Source organism: Mirounga angustirostris, unplaced genomic scaffold (genome assembly GCF_029215605.1).
Source record: "Mirounga angustirostris isolate CCGP_5_RB_7025 unplaced genomic scaffold, mMirAng1.0.hap1 SCAF_12, whole genome shotgun sequence".
NCBI classification, from domain to species: Eukaryota; Metazoa; Chordata; class Mammalia; order Carnivora; family Phocidae; genus Mirounga; species Mirounga angustirostris.
Genome location: NW_026991720.1, coordinates 24279568 through 24299434, shown reverse-complemented (window position 1 = coordinate 24299434; position 19867 = coordinate 24279568). Strand labels below are relative to the sequence as shown.

The 19867-nt window shown below is 36.6% G+C and overlaps 1 protein-coding gene across 4 annotated transcripts in view; it reads right to left on the bottom strand.

Annotated features, from left to right (window-relative positions):
* ZNF800 (zinc finger protein 800) overlaps positions 1 to 19861 on the bottom strand; it is a 51523-nt gene extending 31662 nt beyond the window's left edge. Inside the window, exons 1-5 of one of the 4 annotated variants that reach the window (XM_054506459.2) lie at positions 19225 to 19859; positions 18630 to 18748; positions 13226 to 13321; positions 4086 to 4229; positions 287 to 1979 (exon numbers count right to left, since the gene is read on the bottom strand). In XM_054506459.2, the coding sequence (XP_054362434.1) occupies positions 287 to 1979; positions 4086 to 4229; positions 13226 to 13321; positions 18630 to 18690 (1994 nt within the window). In that variant the 5' untranslated portion in view covers positions 18691 to 18748; positions 19225 to 19859. Of the gene's footprint in view, positions 1 to 286; positions 1980 to 4085; positions 4230 to 13225; positions 13322 to 18629; positions 18749 to 18864; positions 19005 to 19224 lie in introns of those variants that run through there. The other 3 variants (XM_045869909.3, XM_064574989.1, XM_064574990.1) reach the window with 3 other exon arrangements.
* Positions 19862 to 19867: the final 6 nt, after the last annotated feature.

The window sequence follows — 19867 nt, the reverse complement described above, 5'->3', positions numbered from 1 at the left end:
ATTTTACAACACTGGGAGGAAAGCACTGACCCTGTGCCATCTACCTACAACTATATTGCATTGTCCTGTGGAAAGATAAGTTCTGAAGTTAACTTTTGTTCCCAAGCCACTGGAATAAAGGTCACTGAAGAGGTAAATGCAATATGCACATTACTCTTGCAGTTCCCATTGCCATAAGATATATGGAAGCAAACGTGTTAAAAATGGAACCAGCTATAAATTATGGTCAAATGATTTTTTTAGTTCGATGGGGGGAAAAAAGCAAAACTCTGTAACTGTTCCTCACCAGACAAGAGCCTTAGATCTTGTACTTCGGCCTTTGGTTTTGTTTCCTTCAGGTGAATTGGAAGCATTTGCCTTATGAGTTTTCTTATGATGTTCAAGATAAGTCTTTTTGGCAAATGCCTTTCCACATTTATTGCATCTGTGAAGAGAAAAGTTTTTTGTGACTTTTACTTCAATACCAACGTCAGCTACTTCATACTTTTTACTAGGAGAGTTAGAAGTGCCATCATGTTTTGAATCACTATGTTTTGCCTCATCCCTCGAAGGGCCTCTTTTTGCCACTTTATTTAGAACAAAATCAATGGGCTTCTTTATAGCTCTGATCTCTAAACTGGCTGTTATTTTCCCAAGATAGCGGGATGACTTTTTATGAACCACAGTTATATGTCGTATCACATCACGCTTCCGACGAGTTTCATAAGTGCAAAGAGGACACTTGTAGAATTTAACATAAATGTTATTCCCATCTGTGTGCAACTCAATGTGTTTAGTCAAGTTCTGTTTGGAAGTAAACTGACGTTTACAAAGTTTACAGTAAAGTTGCTTAAAGTCAAAGCCAGCTGAAAGTTTTGGTTTCCTGGTTTTTTGCTGGCCACCTGCAGCAGAAGGACTAGTTGATTTAGGGCTTTCAGAGTCTTGTTTAACTTTATTTTTCTGTGCTGCCGGTGTGTTCTTTTTTTCATTTGAATGATTTGTTCCCTTTAATTCATTCTGTGGAGAATGGGTAATGGAAGGGGGTGAAGATTCTACAGAATCTGCTGGTTCAACTTTAACTTTTATTTCTGAACTGCTGGCAGTATTATTAGGGCCTTTCTCTCTTTTAGAGTTTGTTCCAGAAAGAGTTATCTTGTGGACAATTTGCATATGTCTTTTAAGCATTATTTGTGAACTATATTTCCTCTTGCAAAGAAGGCATTTGCATGCAGTTAAATTGTATTCAGCCTTTGAAGACGACTTTTGTTTTCGAGTCTTAAAAGATTTTTTAGGAGAAACAGAATCCAGGAACAAAGGTTGCCCAGGCTTTGTTGCTATATCAGGAGTAATTGAATCCCTCCTTAGTCCTCTATGAACTTCATCAAAATGCCTCCTTACATTCGCTTTTGTAGCAAATGATTTACAACATACTGGACAACTCCTACTTATTGGAACTAGAACATTCTTACTGCGTCCTTTAGAGGACTGGTTTGGATTCTTTCGCGTTTCAATGTACTTTTTTAGTTCTTCCATCTTTTTCTTGTGTACTTTTCGAATGTGACGACGAACACCTCGTCTGGAATTGAATTCTTTTCTACAAAGACAACATATCAACTGGTGACCAAAATCAGAATTGTCAGAAGTTTCCAAGTCAGGCTGTGATTCCTGAGGTTGCTCATCAGATGTAGGTGCAACTTCATCTGCAACAATCTCAACAGGAGGGGGCTCTACAGTTTCCACCTCTGTATCTGTAACTGGTACTGTTTTAGACTGTTCAGTGCTGGTTTCCTGTATTTGAACTTCGGTCTGTTCAGGAGTACTGCTTGACTCTGTGACTTCAGTAGGATTATCAGTCCTTGAAATATACTGAAACACTGCATTTTGATTAGTTTCTATGGGTTCTAGCTTAATAATATATTCTCGCTTGTCCACACTTGGATATATGGCTTCTAGGAGATCGTTTATGGCTTGGCTTTGTTTATCATTTACATCAGGAAGGTCTGTTAAGGAAAAAACAACATTTTAATCTGAAATAATGTGCCTGCTCTAGCTCTCTAAAATTTAAAAATGTATTATGAACCTCTACTTTAAAATTTATTACTGGTTTATATTTATTTTTAGAAGAGCATTATCTACTTTTCCGTATTTTAAAACTAGAATTAATTAAACTAAAATTAATTTAAAATCTCATCAATGTACGCAAATGTTAAGGAATAAATGCAATCTGAAGAGCTACTTCCACTCCTAAGTGCCCTTAATACCAAATATATAAGCACATGAGTGTCCTAAACAATTAAAAACAATATTTCAAATTTTTAGTCTAAAATTTTCAGCCTAGCAAAGGCATATCAAAGTTCTCATAACTGAAGATGGATAAAACATCATGAAGAATGTACTATTATATATAAAAAGGATTCTTTTTTTAGAAAATATAACAGCATTCGTATTAACTTAATCCATAATAACCTAATCTACTTGTAGAGAGGGACACTTAAAGATCTTATGGAAATGAAAAAGATCTGTAGGATATAAATATGAATGACATGTAGACAAGTGTTTGCTATTACAGGGCTTCTCAACATGATACCATCCCATTCAAACAAGTGATTAAAAACTATAGATTTATTCCAAAAACAGAGCTAGTTTTATTTACTTGTGCAATAATTCATCCCCTATAGGCAACCAAATATTCCTACTATACCAGATTTACCTAACACTAGTTATGCTTCCACATACAATTCTAAAATCTAGCTACAAACACAACATCAAATCTGATATTTAGAAAACAAGATTAATGATTCATTATTGCTCTTCTAGTAATCTTCCCATGTAAAAGGGATAAAGTAGTGTTTATAAGGATAACACTTTCACAGAAGTATTTCTAGAATGAGTATTGCCAAGAAAGGTATACAATAATCCAACAAATCCATTTATTTATATTTCTAAAAGTCAACTCTACACTAAAAACAAGAATAACTACCAGAAATATAACGAGTTTTCTACTAGTACTTTATTAAAAGATCAGATTTGAAACTAATCCCTACAGACTGCCTTTTCATTTATATCTCAATGATAAAAACAAGTATAATAAGATCTAACAGTACCAGGAAAGATTTCCAAAAATGAAATTTTTATTTCAACTATGTCCTATAGTATACTTTAAATCAGCTTCATGCTAGTAATTAAGTAGTACTTTTGATATTTGGAGTTTTCATTTCATTTCCATCCCAAAAAAGTTAAGTTGAAAAGTGCACAAACTCCACAATGCAACTATAGTATCAAACTGACAAAATAAGTTCTGTAATTTTTAAGTCCACAAAGAGTTAAACCCCTGAACAAGAAATAATGAAAGTAACCTATTACTTATTAAAATATTTTAAGGAATTTATATCAGTTCTTTAAAGCAAGAAAGTAATACCATTACATATACTGCTAACTTAATCATACAGAGGCAACATACTTAAGCCAACATACGGTTCCACGAAGACTTTATTAGCCTACAACCTGCCTTCATCACATAAAGCTACTTCAGATCTCAAGCCGGCCTATAACACAGTCTCATTTCTGATAAAATGATTGAGTTATAAATAAATTTCACTGCGAACAAAACTGATCTTCAAATCAAGACCCAGAAAAAAATAGAAAGGTTAATATTTTTTAATGCTCTTCACCATCCCCAAGAAATCAACTCATTTACTCATTCTTTGCTCTAACCTTCTCACTTAAGGATAATCTTAGTAAATTATCAGTCATATGTAACAAGTTGTTAAAAGAAGTAAAAATGAAAAATACCAATACCCCCTTTAAAGCACTCATATTTTAACTTAGACAAATCCTGAATATAAACTATATGGTCCATATAAACATTCAAAAACAATATCCAATATCTTAATATAAATAAATATACTCATAAATCGAACCTCATATATCTTTAGAAAAACCCAAGTAAAAAATATGAAAGTACCTAAGAAAATGAACATTAAGTCTAATATTTAATTTTATTCCCCATCATTAAATTATTGATACCATTTTAACACAAACGTCCAGCTGCAGTATAAGAATACTTAACTATAAAATGTATAACTGAACATATGAATAAAACTTACTGTCATCCATCTGGAGACTTGGTGGGCAGTAGAATTTTTTATGGGTAATTAAATTTGGTAATCCTCTGAAGAGACTGCGGCATAATTTACATTCAAAAATAGTGTCCACGTCTTTTAATAAAATGTGCTTAAGTTGTTTAGTTCCTAAAGGAAAAAAGAAAATAAAACTTAACACAAAAGGTAACTTTAACGTACATTTTTAAACTGGGCAACCACTGTTGACAATCCAAAGTGCAATTACACTTTGCAAACAAAATACAGGCATTGCCAATTTCCACCATTTGTATTCAGAACTAAGTTATAAACTAAATTCTAAGTAAAATTCTATCATCATCTGGATATTATGACAGCTAAAATTGATATTCTTTTTCTAATTCAGCAGCCAATCAATTCTTAGAATATCCCAACAGTGGTTCCAACACCTGGCTGATCATCACAATAAACTGGGAATAAAGATGTACATGACCCACCTCTAGAGATTCTGATTCAATAGATCTGGAAGGGGAAAGAAGAATTAAACATGCCCCTCCCCCCCAACCCCTTACTCCTTGCCAAAGTTTCTGGCTGGTTCCTATAGCTCCCTTCTGCATTAAGACATGAACACGGAGTTCTGTAATATGTTTTCCCCTGATTCCTTAAAAAAAGTCAAAACTGTGTCACAAGATTGCCTGTGACTTTTCTTTAAACTCAGCTCAAATTACTTCAGGTTCTGGGCCAACATGGAATTATGGTCATTGAGTGTCAGAGTAGAGAATCCTTATCCATAATTTGAATTTTGCTTAGGCCTCTTGATACCACTATAAATTTATTCAAAGCCTTTCTCCCTCAAAAACTCACTCCAAGTGCAATTAATTAAATATTGATAGTTTACAGTTTAAACTAATTTAAAGCCTGTCTTCCCCACTAGATTATAAACTCCAAAGCAGCCAAGACCAAACCTGTCTTATTTACAACTACAAAGTATTCAGCTCTAGCAATGCTCAATAAAGATTAGTTGAAGAAATGCCACTGATATAGGGAATCTAAGCATTATGACAGAAGATCAAAAGGCAGGAAAAAAAATAAATGGCATTGAGCATCCAATCTTTAAAATAAAAACATCCACCAGGAATAAAACACAAATAGAAGATCTTTTATCATTATTTCCTACAGGTTTTTGCCACAGATAAATAGACAAAATTGATCTGCCATGCTTTACTAATTAATTAGCCTTTAATTTCCTCAAATAAAAAAGATGCTAATAATATTGACTTCAAGAGGAAAAAACAAATGTGTCCTGAAAAAAACTTTAAAACTATCTATCTTCCATCATGCCACAGGTACTTGACACTCTGTTAAGCTCTGGGACTACTAAAGAGTAAACACACTATACTATCCATCTTGTAAAATGAACAAACCAAACCAAACCTATCTTAAAGAATCATGAAAGAAAATACGAACCTAAATCCCAGAAAAATTAAATTACACATCTGGATTTCTACTGGGAAAAAATATAATGAAATCATCTCCACCATTTCTCAAATCCAAATCAATGGTTTACTGCACTAAACCATATTACCACAAAATCAGAAAACATAAACTTAAAAAGATTCAAAGGACAGCCTGAGTATTATTCTTTATATAAAAGTAAATTCATACACACAAACACACACACACACGCACTTTCTTAGTCCACTTCACGTAACAAAATATACTGGCAACAGACTGCTAACATGTTTAGTTCATAGTTCATCTCCTAAGTGACTGACAAACTATGAGAGGTAGACTGATGACAAAAATATTTTATTTTTTAAAATAAATAAAAATCTTTATTCAACGTCAAAGACAGCTTTAGAAAAATTCAGTATTACTTTACTCGCCATAACCTCCAACTTTTATAACCAACGTGAAAGGGAATAGATTCTGATAAGGTTTTGATCCATAAAGTGAGTATATAGGGAAAATCAATTTTAAGATAGAAAAAAAAAATGCTTAAATGTGAAATATATTAGATAACCTCTCTAACATATCTACATATAATTCCCGAGTATAGTTAAGTGTAGCACCAGTAAGAAGAAAACATAGAAAATTTTGCACACTTTAATTCTAAATTGAAATACCTGCCAGACCCATACTAAAGATTCAATCCTGCCTTTAAAGATAGTCAAAAAAGATTGAAGAGGAATGCAAAAACAAGCTGAACTACATTTAACTTAAGAACTCAACTGAAGATTTATTTTTTTTTTAAAGATTTTATTTATTTATTTGAGAGAGAGAGAATGAGAGACAAAGAGCATGAGAGGGAGGAGGGTCAGAGGGAGAAGCAGACTCCCTGCCGAGCAGGAAGCCCGATGCGGGACTCGATCCCGGGACTCCAGGATCATGACCTGAGCTGAAGGCAGTCGCTAACCAACTGAGCCACCCAGGCGCCCTCAATTGAATATTTAAATAGAAAGTATGAGGTTATACATAAAAAACAGTTACTGCTAAAAATGTAAGACTGCATCCCTAAATCAGAGATCTCACTTTGTCCACCAGGTTCTCTCAACCATAAAAATTAATTAAAAATTTAAAAATCTATACAGAGAGATACTCTTTAGTCCTAGTTATAGAACTAGTTATACTCAGCACAGTGTATATTCGTTTCCAATAGCATCCCCCTAAAAAAATCTCTGGCTCTAACCTTAACTCATCAATCTTATCATTCACAAATGCTTCCCCCACCGCACCCCACCTACACATACACATACACACATACAAGCACAGTTGTGCTGATGCAGGTACATCAAATTTCTTTCAGAGCCACGGGTTCACCAAATTGTTTCTCTCTCTCTCTCTCACTTTCCAGGCCTTCACCTATGTTTTTTTTTTCCTGTCTATAACAATCTCCCACTTCCCTGGTCTGGCTCACTTCTAGTAATCCTTCAAACTCCGGGGCACCTGGGTGGTTCAGTTGGTTAAGCGACTGCCTTTGGCTCAGGTCACAATCCCGGAGTCCCAGGATCAAGTCCCAGGATCAAGTCCCAGGATGGTGAGTCCCAGGATCGAGTCCTGCGTCTTGCTCCCTGCTCAGTGAGAAGTCCGCTTCTCCCTCTGACTCCCCCCTCCCCCCGCCCCTGTGCTCGCTCTCTCACTCTCTCTCTCTCAAATAAATAAAATCTTTAAAAAAAAAAAAAAAATCCAGGTTAGAAGTCGCATCCCCCAGGAAGCCTTCTGATTCCTGTTTTTTGTTACGAATTCTTCACCCCTACTCCCACAGCACCCTATACATCCATACTATATTATCCCACTATCTTGTAATTAATTATTTTTCTGTAATCCCATTAAACTGGAAGCTCTAAAAGGACAGAGAAGATACCTTTAATGCTCACCCACTATATTCCCAGCCCTCAGGACTATGCCTGATTGAAGTTTGCTAAATGACATACTAGACAGCTTTATGTTTAAGGAAACGTTCTCTATAAATTAGATTTTTTTTTTAGTCTATATAAAGTTGCCTGGTAAGTCAAAAAAGAGACCTCAAAGATTTTCTAATTCAACTTATACAATTTACAAATGAGAAAAATAAGATGTTGCCCATTCCATAAATACGGACAATAGAAGTTTTTCCCTAAGTTAGTTTTAGTTACCATTTAAGGTGTTGTTGTTTTTCCCATGTGGTCATAATGGTCTCGTCAGCTACCATTTTGTGACTGCTTTGCTTACGAACAATTAGACACGGCCAATCAACAGTGCCTCTGTCAATAGCTAAAACTTTCATCACCTGAGACAACAGACATGGGCATCTAGACAGCAACATTAAGTTCTTCCACTGCCCTGGATCCTGAAAGAGACCCATGCAATCTTACTACTAATTATTCCTTTTCCTATATTAGTAACTTTTTCTTGCCCTGGGTTTTAAAACTATCTTAGAAATCACTGTTTACTGATTACATAGATCATTAATCAGTATCTTTCAAAAAAAAAAAACACAGCCCACTAAGGGTAAGGCTTTTGATGCCTAGAAATTAACTAATTAGTGAATATTTCAGATTCTCATAATAGGTGCTCAGTAAAAATTACCTAAACCTCATCAAGGGTTTAGTCATGTGCTATTCCTTAATATCAAATACATTGTATGTACTGAGAAAAATGTTTACAAGATTTTTTTTTAAAGGAATCAGTATTCAGTTTTACATTAGGATGGATGGCAATCACTTTACATGATGTGATATTAATTCTAACTCTTCTGTGCCAAAGATAAGCTTTCATTTTTTCCTTAATATATGGATATGTTGGTCAATGACCATTTTAAGTTGTAGCAATAATGATTTTTAAATGGTATACTGCTTGCTTTATGATGATTCACACATGAGCTCAATCATTTTTAGCATGACTGTTTAAACACAGTATCATCTCAACACTGCAAGCAAATCTGTAACTCCTGTCAAAACTGATTTCCAAGGCCAGTATATGAAGGAAATTTCTAACTGATCACCCCTTAACAAAAGTTCTTAAAGGTTAAAAAATAGGGAAAACTTAAGAAAATTTAAATTGCTTTCTTAAAACCACCTGCAAGAGTTGGTTTAAAAAATTACTAAGTTAGGGGCACCTGGGTGGCTCAGATGGTTAAGTGTCTGCCTTCGGCTCAGGTCATGATCTCAGGGTTCTGGGATTGAGTCCTGCATCGGGCTCCCTGCTCAGCGGGAGTCTGCTTCTCCCTCTCCCTCTGCCTCTCCCCCTGCTTGTGCGCTCTCTCTCTCTCTCTCAAATGAATAAATAAAATCCTTTAAAAAAATTACTAGGTTAATTATGGAACACTGCCACATACTACAATAAATTTAGAAGCAGAATAAAATTATTCTAGTGCCTACTTGGTGAATCTTTAAGTTTAGTCTCACAAACATTTATTGAACACCTATTAAATATGAGGTTGCAATGCTATTCACTGGAAACATGGGAGTGAAGGATCTGATCTGTGCCCTTAAGAAGTTCCCAGACTAATATAAATGTCTGCTCTTCTAGGAACATAGCCTCAGATGACATTCTTTGAGAAGAATGTAAGAACAACAAATCAAACAAATCTACATCTGTCTTATTCATCCAAAAAATATCTAGTCTGATTTTAAACTTCCTACTATTGTTGTGTAATAACCAAAAACAAAACCCATATCATATAACACTCTCTTATCTTATGTATCTCTGATAAATCACATTTCCATCCTAAGTTTTTGTCTACCGAGTCAGGACTGAGGCATCGCCATCCAGGAACAGCTTACACTAAATGCAGGTAATGTTGTTTTAAACAGTACAAAACCAAAACGAAACAAACAACTCTTCTAAGATGTTAAATGACCAAGCCCAAGATGATAATGACAAGAGCAAATACAACACAAAGCTAATTCTCATTTTTCACTACCATTTACTCCTCCCTAAGAGTCAGAAAAGATGCCCTTCCTTGCACATAGCAGTATTTTATAGACAGATAATTATATATTATCTTTTTACAATATATTTCAAGGTTTCAAAAAAACGATGTCAACTTCACATGAAAGACCAGTTTTGAATACCAGACTAAATAATTATCCTTCTCTTTTCTCCCCATTTTTCTGTTTCTAATCTTAGGGCATTCAATAGCTCCTTTGCCTCCACCAGAAGATTAAGAGACTAAGAAAGAATATTAAGCTCAATTAAATCGATTTTAATAAATGTCTCGTGGAAGTACACCTTTTTTGTTGTTGTTACTTACAATTCTGTTTCAGTTCAGGGAGAGAAGTCAGGAAGAAAGGAAGCTAAAATAAAAGTGTCAATAAAAAGGAGAGAAATTTGAAGACACCAAATCACAGATGTGATCCTAGAAGGATTAACAGAGCTAAGGCAGCGCTCTAGCAAAAGGCAGGGCCCAGTCAAGATAGTATCAGAAGCCAGGGATACAGAGCAAACAGCATGTCTCAAAGTCATCCAACCATCAGGGATGTCAAGAGTACAAAATCTGTAGGTTGGAGCAAAATAGGCAGCCTTCTAAAAAAAAAATGAGGTATTTCTCTATGGACAAATGTCAAACAACAGTGAAATGTACTGTTAATAAAGCAAAAATACGTAACAGTGTGCAGACTCAGCTACCGTTCATACTGGGGAAAAAAGTGAGGGATATATGCTTGTATATGTACATAGGGTCTCTGGAAGAAGACCCACAAATCATGTAGCAGTGGCTGCCTGAGCAAAGAGACTTATTTTTGTATTTTTATATATCCTTTTATACTTCCTTTTTATTTTTAAACCACAGGCACTTATGACTTAATTCAATAATATTACTTATTCCAATATAGGAATATTACTTAATTCCAAAAAGAAAAATCTATTCAAATTAATTTACAAATGAAGCAGCCAGAAATAAAAAGATTATCAGAGGTCAAGAAAGAGTTATCATTTAAAAACAGAAAAACAGTCCAAAGCAAAAACTGAAATGTGAAGCAAAGAGAACAAGTCAAACTGATCAAGCAGTTAGTACAGCACATGTGGGGCTGGTAGACCTAAAAAAATGAGTTAACTCCTTCCTCAGCCTTTTAGGAACTTCCAGCTTGGGCAGGAATTAATACCAGGTCATAGACAGCCCAGTGTAGACAGGAGGTGAGTCACTTAGAAATGATACAGTAGCTGAAGACAACTATCTGAGCTTAAAGATTAAGCTAGATATCCTAACACATTACTAATGTCCCACCTGACTTGGCCTCTATAGGTTAACAAGAGCAAAAGCATAGACTTCAAAGAGTTCTTTAAATGCAATGTGTGTGACCCAGCTATAATGGAAAGAGTCTAGAAAGGAATGAGTCATTGAAGGTGTGGTTGGGAGTAGAATGGGACCAGGAAGAACTTAGGGGTAAGAATGGATCTTCGTCCCTAAGTCATGTGGCCAAAACTTCCATTCTATCCTCCCAAAGTTTCAGTCAGCCAGGGCTTGGATACTTCAGTGCTAAAGAACTACCTTAGCAAACTTTAGATTACACAGATATATAAGAGATTATAATCTTGAGGAAATTAAAATTGCTTAGTTCTGAGACACATTAACAAAGTAAAAGAATTCCTTTTTTTAAATCCAAAGTAAGTTCTTTGTCCTGCTAAGCATATTTCTAAATCACTTCTAATTTAAATTATTGGGTACTCAGAGTTAAATTTATAGTATTTTCAGAATTTACCTAAATAAAACATAACTCAGAAGGCAAATTTGAATTTGAAAGGTCAGAAGGGGACATTTAAAAAAGAACATTTTACCCATTTCACAGACCCTTTTCTTTAGATTGTAAGGAAATAGGAAATACAGAAAACAGACATGAGCACAGTGCAAAAGGAAAACAATTAATATCATTTCTAAATATTCATCTTCCAAAGTTAAACACAGATTTTGAGAACAGGATCTTCTTGAAAAAGTATATTTTACAAGACAAAGTATTTATGATGAACCAATTCTAACTTCTTAATCAAATAACACTATAATAAAGTGAAGTAGTATAAAATAATCTTATTCATTCCAAATTTTGGATTTTAAAAAAGAAACCTATAGGGGTGCCTGGGTGGTTCAGTCAGTTAAGCTTTGACTCTTGATTTCAGCTCACGTCATGATCTCAAGGTCGTGAGATTGAGCCCCGCATCCGCCTCCACACTGGGTGTGAAGCCTGCTTAAGATTCTCTCCCCCTCCCGCCCCTCTCTCTCCCTCTCTTAAAAAAAAAAAGAAAAGAAAAAAATAACTAAAGCAAAGAACATAACTAAATGTGAAAAGCTACTACCTTCATTTCCATGAGAAAGAACAAAAAGAATTATCTACTAAAAGTAGCTAAAAAAACTCTTACTATGACCAGAAACTAACCATTCTTCCATTATGCCAGAAATATATTATAAATACTGCCCCTAGTAAGTAAAATTTTAATTGTATTTATCATAGGAAAACCTGACCTATCAGTTACTTCTGTTAATGAAGGGCAACTATCAAAAATAAAAACAACAAAAAACATCCTAAAATAGGTTATACCACCATTCAACATGAGCAAGGCATGGGTATACACTCAATACTTACTGAATTAAATATACATAAAAGCAATGCCATGAGGACTATAGATTAAAAATCCAAGAAACAGATCTCAAAAAGTCAGAAATAAAAACAATTTTTATTTCAGATTAAGGAGCAATCTATTTCTTAGATCCTAAAATAAAGCAAATATATACTATTTCTCTTTACAATGACTTAAAAACAAGCACCTCAAAGCATTTATCAATACAAAACAAGTGGTTACATATAAATACCTTTTCCTTTTAATCTCAGAAATTTTTCATTAAAATAGTAAGCTTTAGAATAATAACAAAAGATATTCTAATCATTTAAGTTTCCATCAGTTAGGTGTCCCATCAATCATGTGTGTTTGCTTATTTATATCTGACTCAACAGTCTGCAATGTCAGAGAAGACAAATCTACAAAAGGTGGATAAGTGGATCATAAGAATCACAGCAACCTAAGATTTTACTGAGAAAGGAGTTCCAGCAGTTCTCAGTCATATATATGTAGTAAGCAACACCTATTTTAAAGCACTGGACTGCAACTGCACATTATTATACATGCAATTGTTATAATAATCTAATAGAAAGTAAAGCTAAACAAATGTATCCAAAGAGACCAGGGACTGGAGTATTTTTCCTGTCTTGTGCTCTATCAAAGATGTTGAAACTCCAGGGTTAGGCAGGAGAAGGTGAGTCACATAAACAGAGACGATAAAGTAATTAATCTAGAACAAGTGACATCTCAGACATTCTGAATAAATAATCTACTCTGCCAATGCTTATAAAGACCCAGTATAAGATACTAGTGCCCATTGAGGGTTTACAAAGATATGCCAAAAAATAACAATAAATTGTTAAGAAGAGGCACATTACTAATAAAGATACCACATATATTTCTGTAAATCATACTAAATAATTTTATTTCTATATTAATATATAATATATAGTACTGACAAAGAATCTAGATCAAGTCAATATTTATTCATCACTTTTTAAAAATATGACAATTAAAAGTATTCTATAAAACCAATGTATACATTTTAATATTTTTTAACAATTAATTCTAAGGATTTCTAGGTAGTTTTTAACTATTATGTGAAGATTGAAAAATACATCCTAAAACATTCATACCTGATCGAAAGCACTCAATTATTTGTTGAATACCAGATTTGGATGTCTGTAGTGGTTGCTGTAACAAAGGAGCATCTCCAGGTTCCAGGATATAAACTACATGGAAGACAAACACCCACCCCAATCCCCACAAAAAAAGGGTTATTTAAATCATTTACTATTGAAGTAAAACAATGGTTTGCTACAATCATGTTAATGATAATCACACTTGTTCGTATATACTTCACCATCATCTTTGTAAGGCAAAATGAAATAATGGGAACAAAAATAACTAAAATTATTCTCAATTCAAGGCTAAATTAAAGCTACTTAAGGCTTCAAATGCAAAAATTTACTATTTTGGTATTATTTACTACATATTCGTCATGTTTGCCTTTTTATTCCCCTTGAAGAGGACCCTCTATATTTAATCAAAATTCTAGGGCAATGATGTCCTAGCCACATCTCATAAACCATTCCAGAACCCTCTGGACAATCTAGTACAGCTCTCTGGGCAATTATGAGAGCAAAACTCAAAAACCACTCACTGCCTAAGGAAAGAACTAGTGAAGTGCCGAATGACAAGATGTTCAAGAATGTTCACTGCAGCACTCTGCAGCACTGTAAATAAGAAAGAAAAAATTTCAAACAACTTAAAAATCTCTCAATAGGAACCAGACTAAATAAACTATGAAATATCCCTACAACAGAATCCTTCACGGCTGTTAGAAAGCATGAGCTAGATCTACATGATCTAGATCTACATGTACCAACAACAAAGGATGTCAATAATAGATTGTTGAGCAACAAAAACAGGTTAAAGAATATGATTTCACTTATATTAATATATATTTCAATAGGTACAGAAAGAAAGAAATTTAATGTTTATGTGTGTGTATGTACAGACACTAATATAAACACAAAAGTCTGGTGGAATACCAACAAAACAAGGGTTCTGTCAGGGTGGACTTTACGGGGTGATTTTAATTTTCAGTCTCATACTTCGCTAGTGCTTCAGAGCCTGGGCTTTTAGAAGTGTGCATGTTAAAATACACACACACACACTTTTATAATAAGTAAAAATAATATTCCACTTTAAAAATAAAAATTTTCATTTTCATATAGAGAGGTTTGCTTTCCAAAATTCTCAGATTCGGGGAGCCTGGGTGGCTCAGTCGTTAAGTATCTGCCTTCGGCTCAGGTCATGATCCCAGGGTCCTGGGATCGAGTCCCACATCGGGCTCCCTGCTCTGCGTGGAGCCTGCTTCTCCCTCTCCCACTCCCCCTGTTTGTGTTCCCTCTCTCGCTGTCTCTCTCCCTGTCAAATAAATAAAAATTAAAAAAAAAAAATTCTCAGATTCACAGTATAATTATATAATAAATTAGATTATGATGATATGAAACAAGGTAACTGAAAAGGAGAAGTTTTTCCATCAGATACCAAATAAAGAAATGGTTTTTGGTAGAGAAAAACCAGTCACTTTAATTCACTTTTTTCAATATGTTATAATGTTCTACTCAACTATTACTATCTTAACCCAGGATCATCCACTCTGTGGGAAAATAAGGAGGATTACATCAATAAATGTGTGCTGCTACTGCTTCAGGACCTGGTCTTGGGCAGCATTTAGCTTTCTGATAAGGAAGCTAAAGCCTGCTCTCCTATGTGTATAGACACAGCCTTAGATTCTCTGTTAAGGCTTCAAGTCTTGTGCTCAGTGTACACAAGTGGGAGGAACTGTCTCAGGACCAAGTCATCTTATTAAGTACAACGTTCCCAATTTTAAGACATACGTTAGAGGAGAATTTTAAATGAATTAAGAACATGCACACACCCACAACTCATTTTGAGAACATCTGACATTGGCACTACCTGCAGCGATTAAAAATATAAAGACTCCAGACCTGGACTTACTACACTGAATTTTTTTTCTGACATTTACTAGATACAACTAAGGCAAATCAAACTCTCTGATCTCTTTCTCATCTCTAAAATGGGGATAATAAAAGTATCTAAATCATAGGGTTGTATGAGGATTAAATGAGCTAATGCAGGTAAACTGGTTAAACAGAGCCTGGGATATATGTTCAATAAATGTTCTATCACCACCACCACCACCACCACCGCCACCACCATCATCATGTACAAATCAATTGCTTTCTGACACCAAAAACTGAAAAACTGTTTCCAAAATCAAAGAGAAGTAGAATTCAATCCTTTAAAGATGCAATAGCAGAAGTTTGTAAATAGACTGATGATACCATTTATTTGGATTAGATGGATCTCTTTTCACTATTTGTACAAAACAACTGATGACTGTTTATAAAAAAAATAAGAGAGGGTAGAAAATGTACAATTGTAAAGAACTAAAAGCAACAAGGTTTGGCTCTATAAGTAGCAAGAATTCTAGAAAGGGAAAATTAAAAAAAAAAAACAGTAATGACTAAGGGAGGGATATGGAGAAAAATGGAAACTTGTCCTTAGAGTCCCCTTTCCTCATTTAAAAATGCTCCAGAAAACTTTCTTTAATACGCCAGCTTCCATTTCCACATGAGAACATCCGATTTCAAAGCTGCAGCAAAATTTTGTTACCTAATCACCTTCAGAACACTGCTACCACTAGACACATCAACAGCCTGAGACACCATTCAAAATAACCCCAGAGTTAGCTTAGTTATCCATGGACACATCCACTTAGCATAGAGATCTGTGTAGTTACCACTGTAAAAAAAAAAAAAAAAAAATGATTCTTCATTTGAAAACATACTCTCAACCCTAAAAAACTTTATATATTAGTATTTTATAAAAGTTTCCTCTCATATACCCTATCATCCCTCCCAAGATCAGTTTACACAACCATTAGGAAAAAAGCCATCATCGTCCTCCAATCAAAACACCCAAACCCTCAGAAGTTAACATCTGTCTTTACATCCTTCCAAGAACACACATCCCAGAATCAAATACCTACTTTTGTTAATAGTCTCTCCTACCGTAAAAAAAAGCCCCTTAAAATAAATTTCTGCTTATGATGTCTGGGATTTACTTACAAATAATAGAGGGTAGGGAAGTAGTAGGAGGGTGGACAACAGAACTGTGCAGAAGGGAGAATAGAGACGAAAAGAGATTGTCCATGTATTGACGTGTTGAGTTGTGTGATGCTTACAACAGGTTCCTTACACCATTCTCTCTACTTTTGAATGTTTGAAAAGTTCTGTAAGAAACAGTCTTCAAACATAACTAAGAAAGTACTTTACATACACCGACAGGCTTCTATCACCACCCTTCACTACAAATTGACCCATCCTATCAAGGCCTCCTCAGGAACACACTGCTCAGGGACCAGCCCCACTATTCATGATTCAAAAGGGGCTAGACCTCTGATGATTGCCCATTAAAAGAATTTCTCAAACAGCATGCCATCTTCTTCCCTCCATCTAAAGACATCCTCTTTTAAAAACTAACCTAACATATTCCTCGCAGTACTGAAAATATCCTCCCACACAGGACTAACCTTCCTCTGAAATAATGACAATTAACTATTCTATAAGTTAACAAACTTCTAGCTTTCCACCGAACTAATCTTCAGAAAGTGTTTAATTCTAGCTAAGAAGCAAAGAAACACGAACTACTTATGATCTGGTAGTCTGAAAAATAAACTGCACTGAAGAAGTTTCTGGTAAAAGAAAGTTTAATTTTTAAAATTAATGCAACTTATAGGATTTCTTGTTAATGAGGGAGAAAAAAAGCAAAGAAGTTCCAATACATATTAAAAAGTTCAACTCTGAAAAACATCCTTAAAAAGACATTAAAGTCTCTAGAAAACTTTAATTATCAGAATACACTAAGCTATGGTCACAAATTATTTATTTACTTGTCTATTTCTTCCCACTCAAAAGTTTTATGAGGGAATGACCTCATCAGTTTTGTTCACAACTTACATGCCCATTGCCTTGGACAGTGCCTAGCACCTAATAGGTGCTCAATAATAATTTGCCAAAGAAATAAAGAAATAAATGAACACATTAACTTCTTCCTAAGTAAGTAGTTTTATTTAAAATGATTTCATTAACTAATTCAATTTAAATGACTTGAAATGTTCTCAAATAAAAAACTAGAATAAAAGGTCAGTGGAACACAAGTATAAAAGGCATTCACAGCCTTCTACTTCAAAACTAACTCCATTCAATATTTGATAAAGTATAAATGACACACAAAATACACAAAATATGCAGTATGCAGGGGTGCTGAAAATAGGTCATGGGCAGTTGAACAGAAACTGGATCCATCCTGGGACTATATTATTAGCAGAGGTAAGTTATGACTGATTTCCAGTAAACCAGTGGGGAGATAGGGCCATAGTACAAATTTTTTCTCATGTGTATCAAAGTTTTCTGAAAATGGGAGTTCTTCTTCTTTACCACTGCCATTTTTTCTCATTAGTCTAAAAAGTTCTCTACTTGAACTCTACTGTGACAAAACCAAGTACATTAGAGCAGTTAACATACTCCCAACAAAAAAAAAAAAAAAAAAAAAAGCAAAAACATAAAGAGTCCTAATAACTTTTAGGTCAAAAATAATGATAAACACCTGCCTTTAAACTAGAATAGAATAGCCTTTGTTTGGTTTAGTGACATATGTATTCAATGTTTCCAAGTTGTACCTCTAAATGTTTGTGACAAAACTCATCAAGCTTCTGATAACTAGAAAAACTCAAGTTTATATACCACATTTATCAGATTAAAGTTTTCTAATATTCAAGAGACTCGAAAAAGGAACTTTTTCATTCCATAAATCCAAATAAAAACAGTTCTACTGAATAAACTATCCTAAAAATACTTATGTATTCTACCTGAATAACCAGATTTTTTATTTTGCAATACAATATATTCTGTGCAAGAAAATTTTTAAAGGTTGCAGTCAGCAAAACCTGATTGTTCCAACAAGCTGCGTTTAACAAACTTTTTTAGCCCAACTAAACTCATTTTTAGGCTTTAACCACTATTCCCTAATAAACATGCGTAAGAAACTTAATTTTTAAAAGTTTAAATGAATCCACTTTCACGAAGACATACTAGCATTCAGCTACCTATTTTCTTCCCTGTCTTCAGTTTTAAACATTCAAAGGACACGGGGGTATACTACTAACTGCAGGCTGCCTCGAAAGAAGGAAAAGGGACTGAGTGATTGATCTTGTGGAAAAGACTGAAGGTGACACTTGCAGTACTTTTTTTAAGGGATCAAGCAGGGGAGACCTCTTGTTTGTACAAGCTTTTAGCTTCATAACTAGTTTTATGCTGGGGAAAATTACAGGCTGCTTACTTAGAAATGACTTCTTGGGCAGGAGGAAAAGAAAACTGGGAGGAAAACACAAGGCAGAGTGGCTCTGACGAAGGGCAAAGTAAACTGGAGGAGAAAGGAGTATACCTGGTTCACAGCATCCGTGATGATGGTGGTCAGTCTGACAGTATTTGTCCCTTAAAGGCATTTTCAGTGGGCGAGACCGACTTTCCTTTCACTGTAAGAAGCTCTTCATTGCGGCTTGGCTGTTGAAAGAAGCACAAATCCGTCACTCACCCTGAACTTCCTGGGGGGGCTCTGGCTATGTTTTCCAGATACGTTCCCTCCACCCGCCCTCCGTTTTCCCTCCACGGACCCGTACCTTCCTCTAGAACCTAAAAAAGAAAAACGCACGAAGGCTTCTGCAGCCCAAACTCCCGCACAGGTTCATCGCCCGACCCGGAAACGCAGCCTGGGGCGCGCAGCGCAAGGCGAGGGCCTGGCCGGCTGCGCGGGCGGCAGCGGCCTCGCCGGCCCGGGCGGGCGCGCGCGGAGACGGAGGCGCGGAGCGCGGCGGGCACAGCCGGCGCCGGGGCCCGCGGAGCGGCGGGCGCGGCGACAGGGGCGGTCGAGGTGCGGCTCCCGCCGGCGGCCGGCCCTCGCCGCGCCCTCCCGCCACGCACGTGCGTTGGGGTCTCCGCGGCGGAGCCCCCGTACCCATAACCAAGTGCGCCCAACTTACTTAACTCCTAGGGCGGGCAGGCGGAAGGAAGGCAGGCAGGCCGGGCAGCCGCAGGGACAGCCTGGCGTGGGAGGCGGCTTCGGGCCCCACCTGGCGCAGGCTCGGCACACCACGCGAAGGGAACCGGGGTTCGGGCCCGACGCGCTCCCAAAGAGTCCCCGCCGCCGCTGACGCGGAAGCGCCACAGCTCACCACGTCCCTCCGCGGCCCGAGGCGACGGCGACGGCGGCGGCGGCTCACGGCGTCCCTCCGCGCTGTGGAGCTGGGCGGGCGGGCGGCGCGCGGGCGCAGGCAGTTGACAGGAGGAACCGCCCCGCAGAAGCCGCCGCCGCCACCGAAGGAGCCGGAACCGGAGCGGGCAGGACCTGGGCGCCCCTCGCCGGGGCAACGGCTGCCCGCCGGAGCCCGGCTCCCCCCGAAGCGCCGCTCCACCTGCAACGGTCCCTCAGGCTTTTGGAGAGGGGCGGGGAAGAATGGGGGTTCCCCCCCACCTTGGGCCTTTTTTGGTAGTAGTTGTTGTTTCAGGAAACTTTATTAAGTCAGTCTCTCTCTTTCTCTGTCTCCCCCTCCCCGAAGAGCCTGAGCTACCGCCGCGGAGCGGGTAGGAAGGGGGAAGCAGAGACTCTCCCGCAGCGACAGGGAG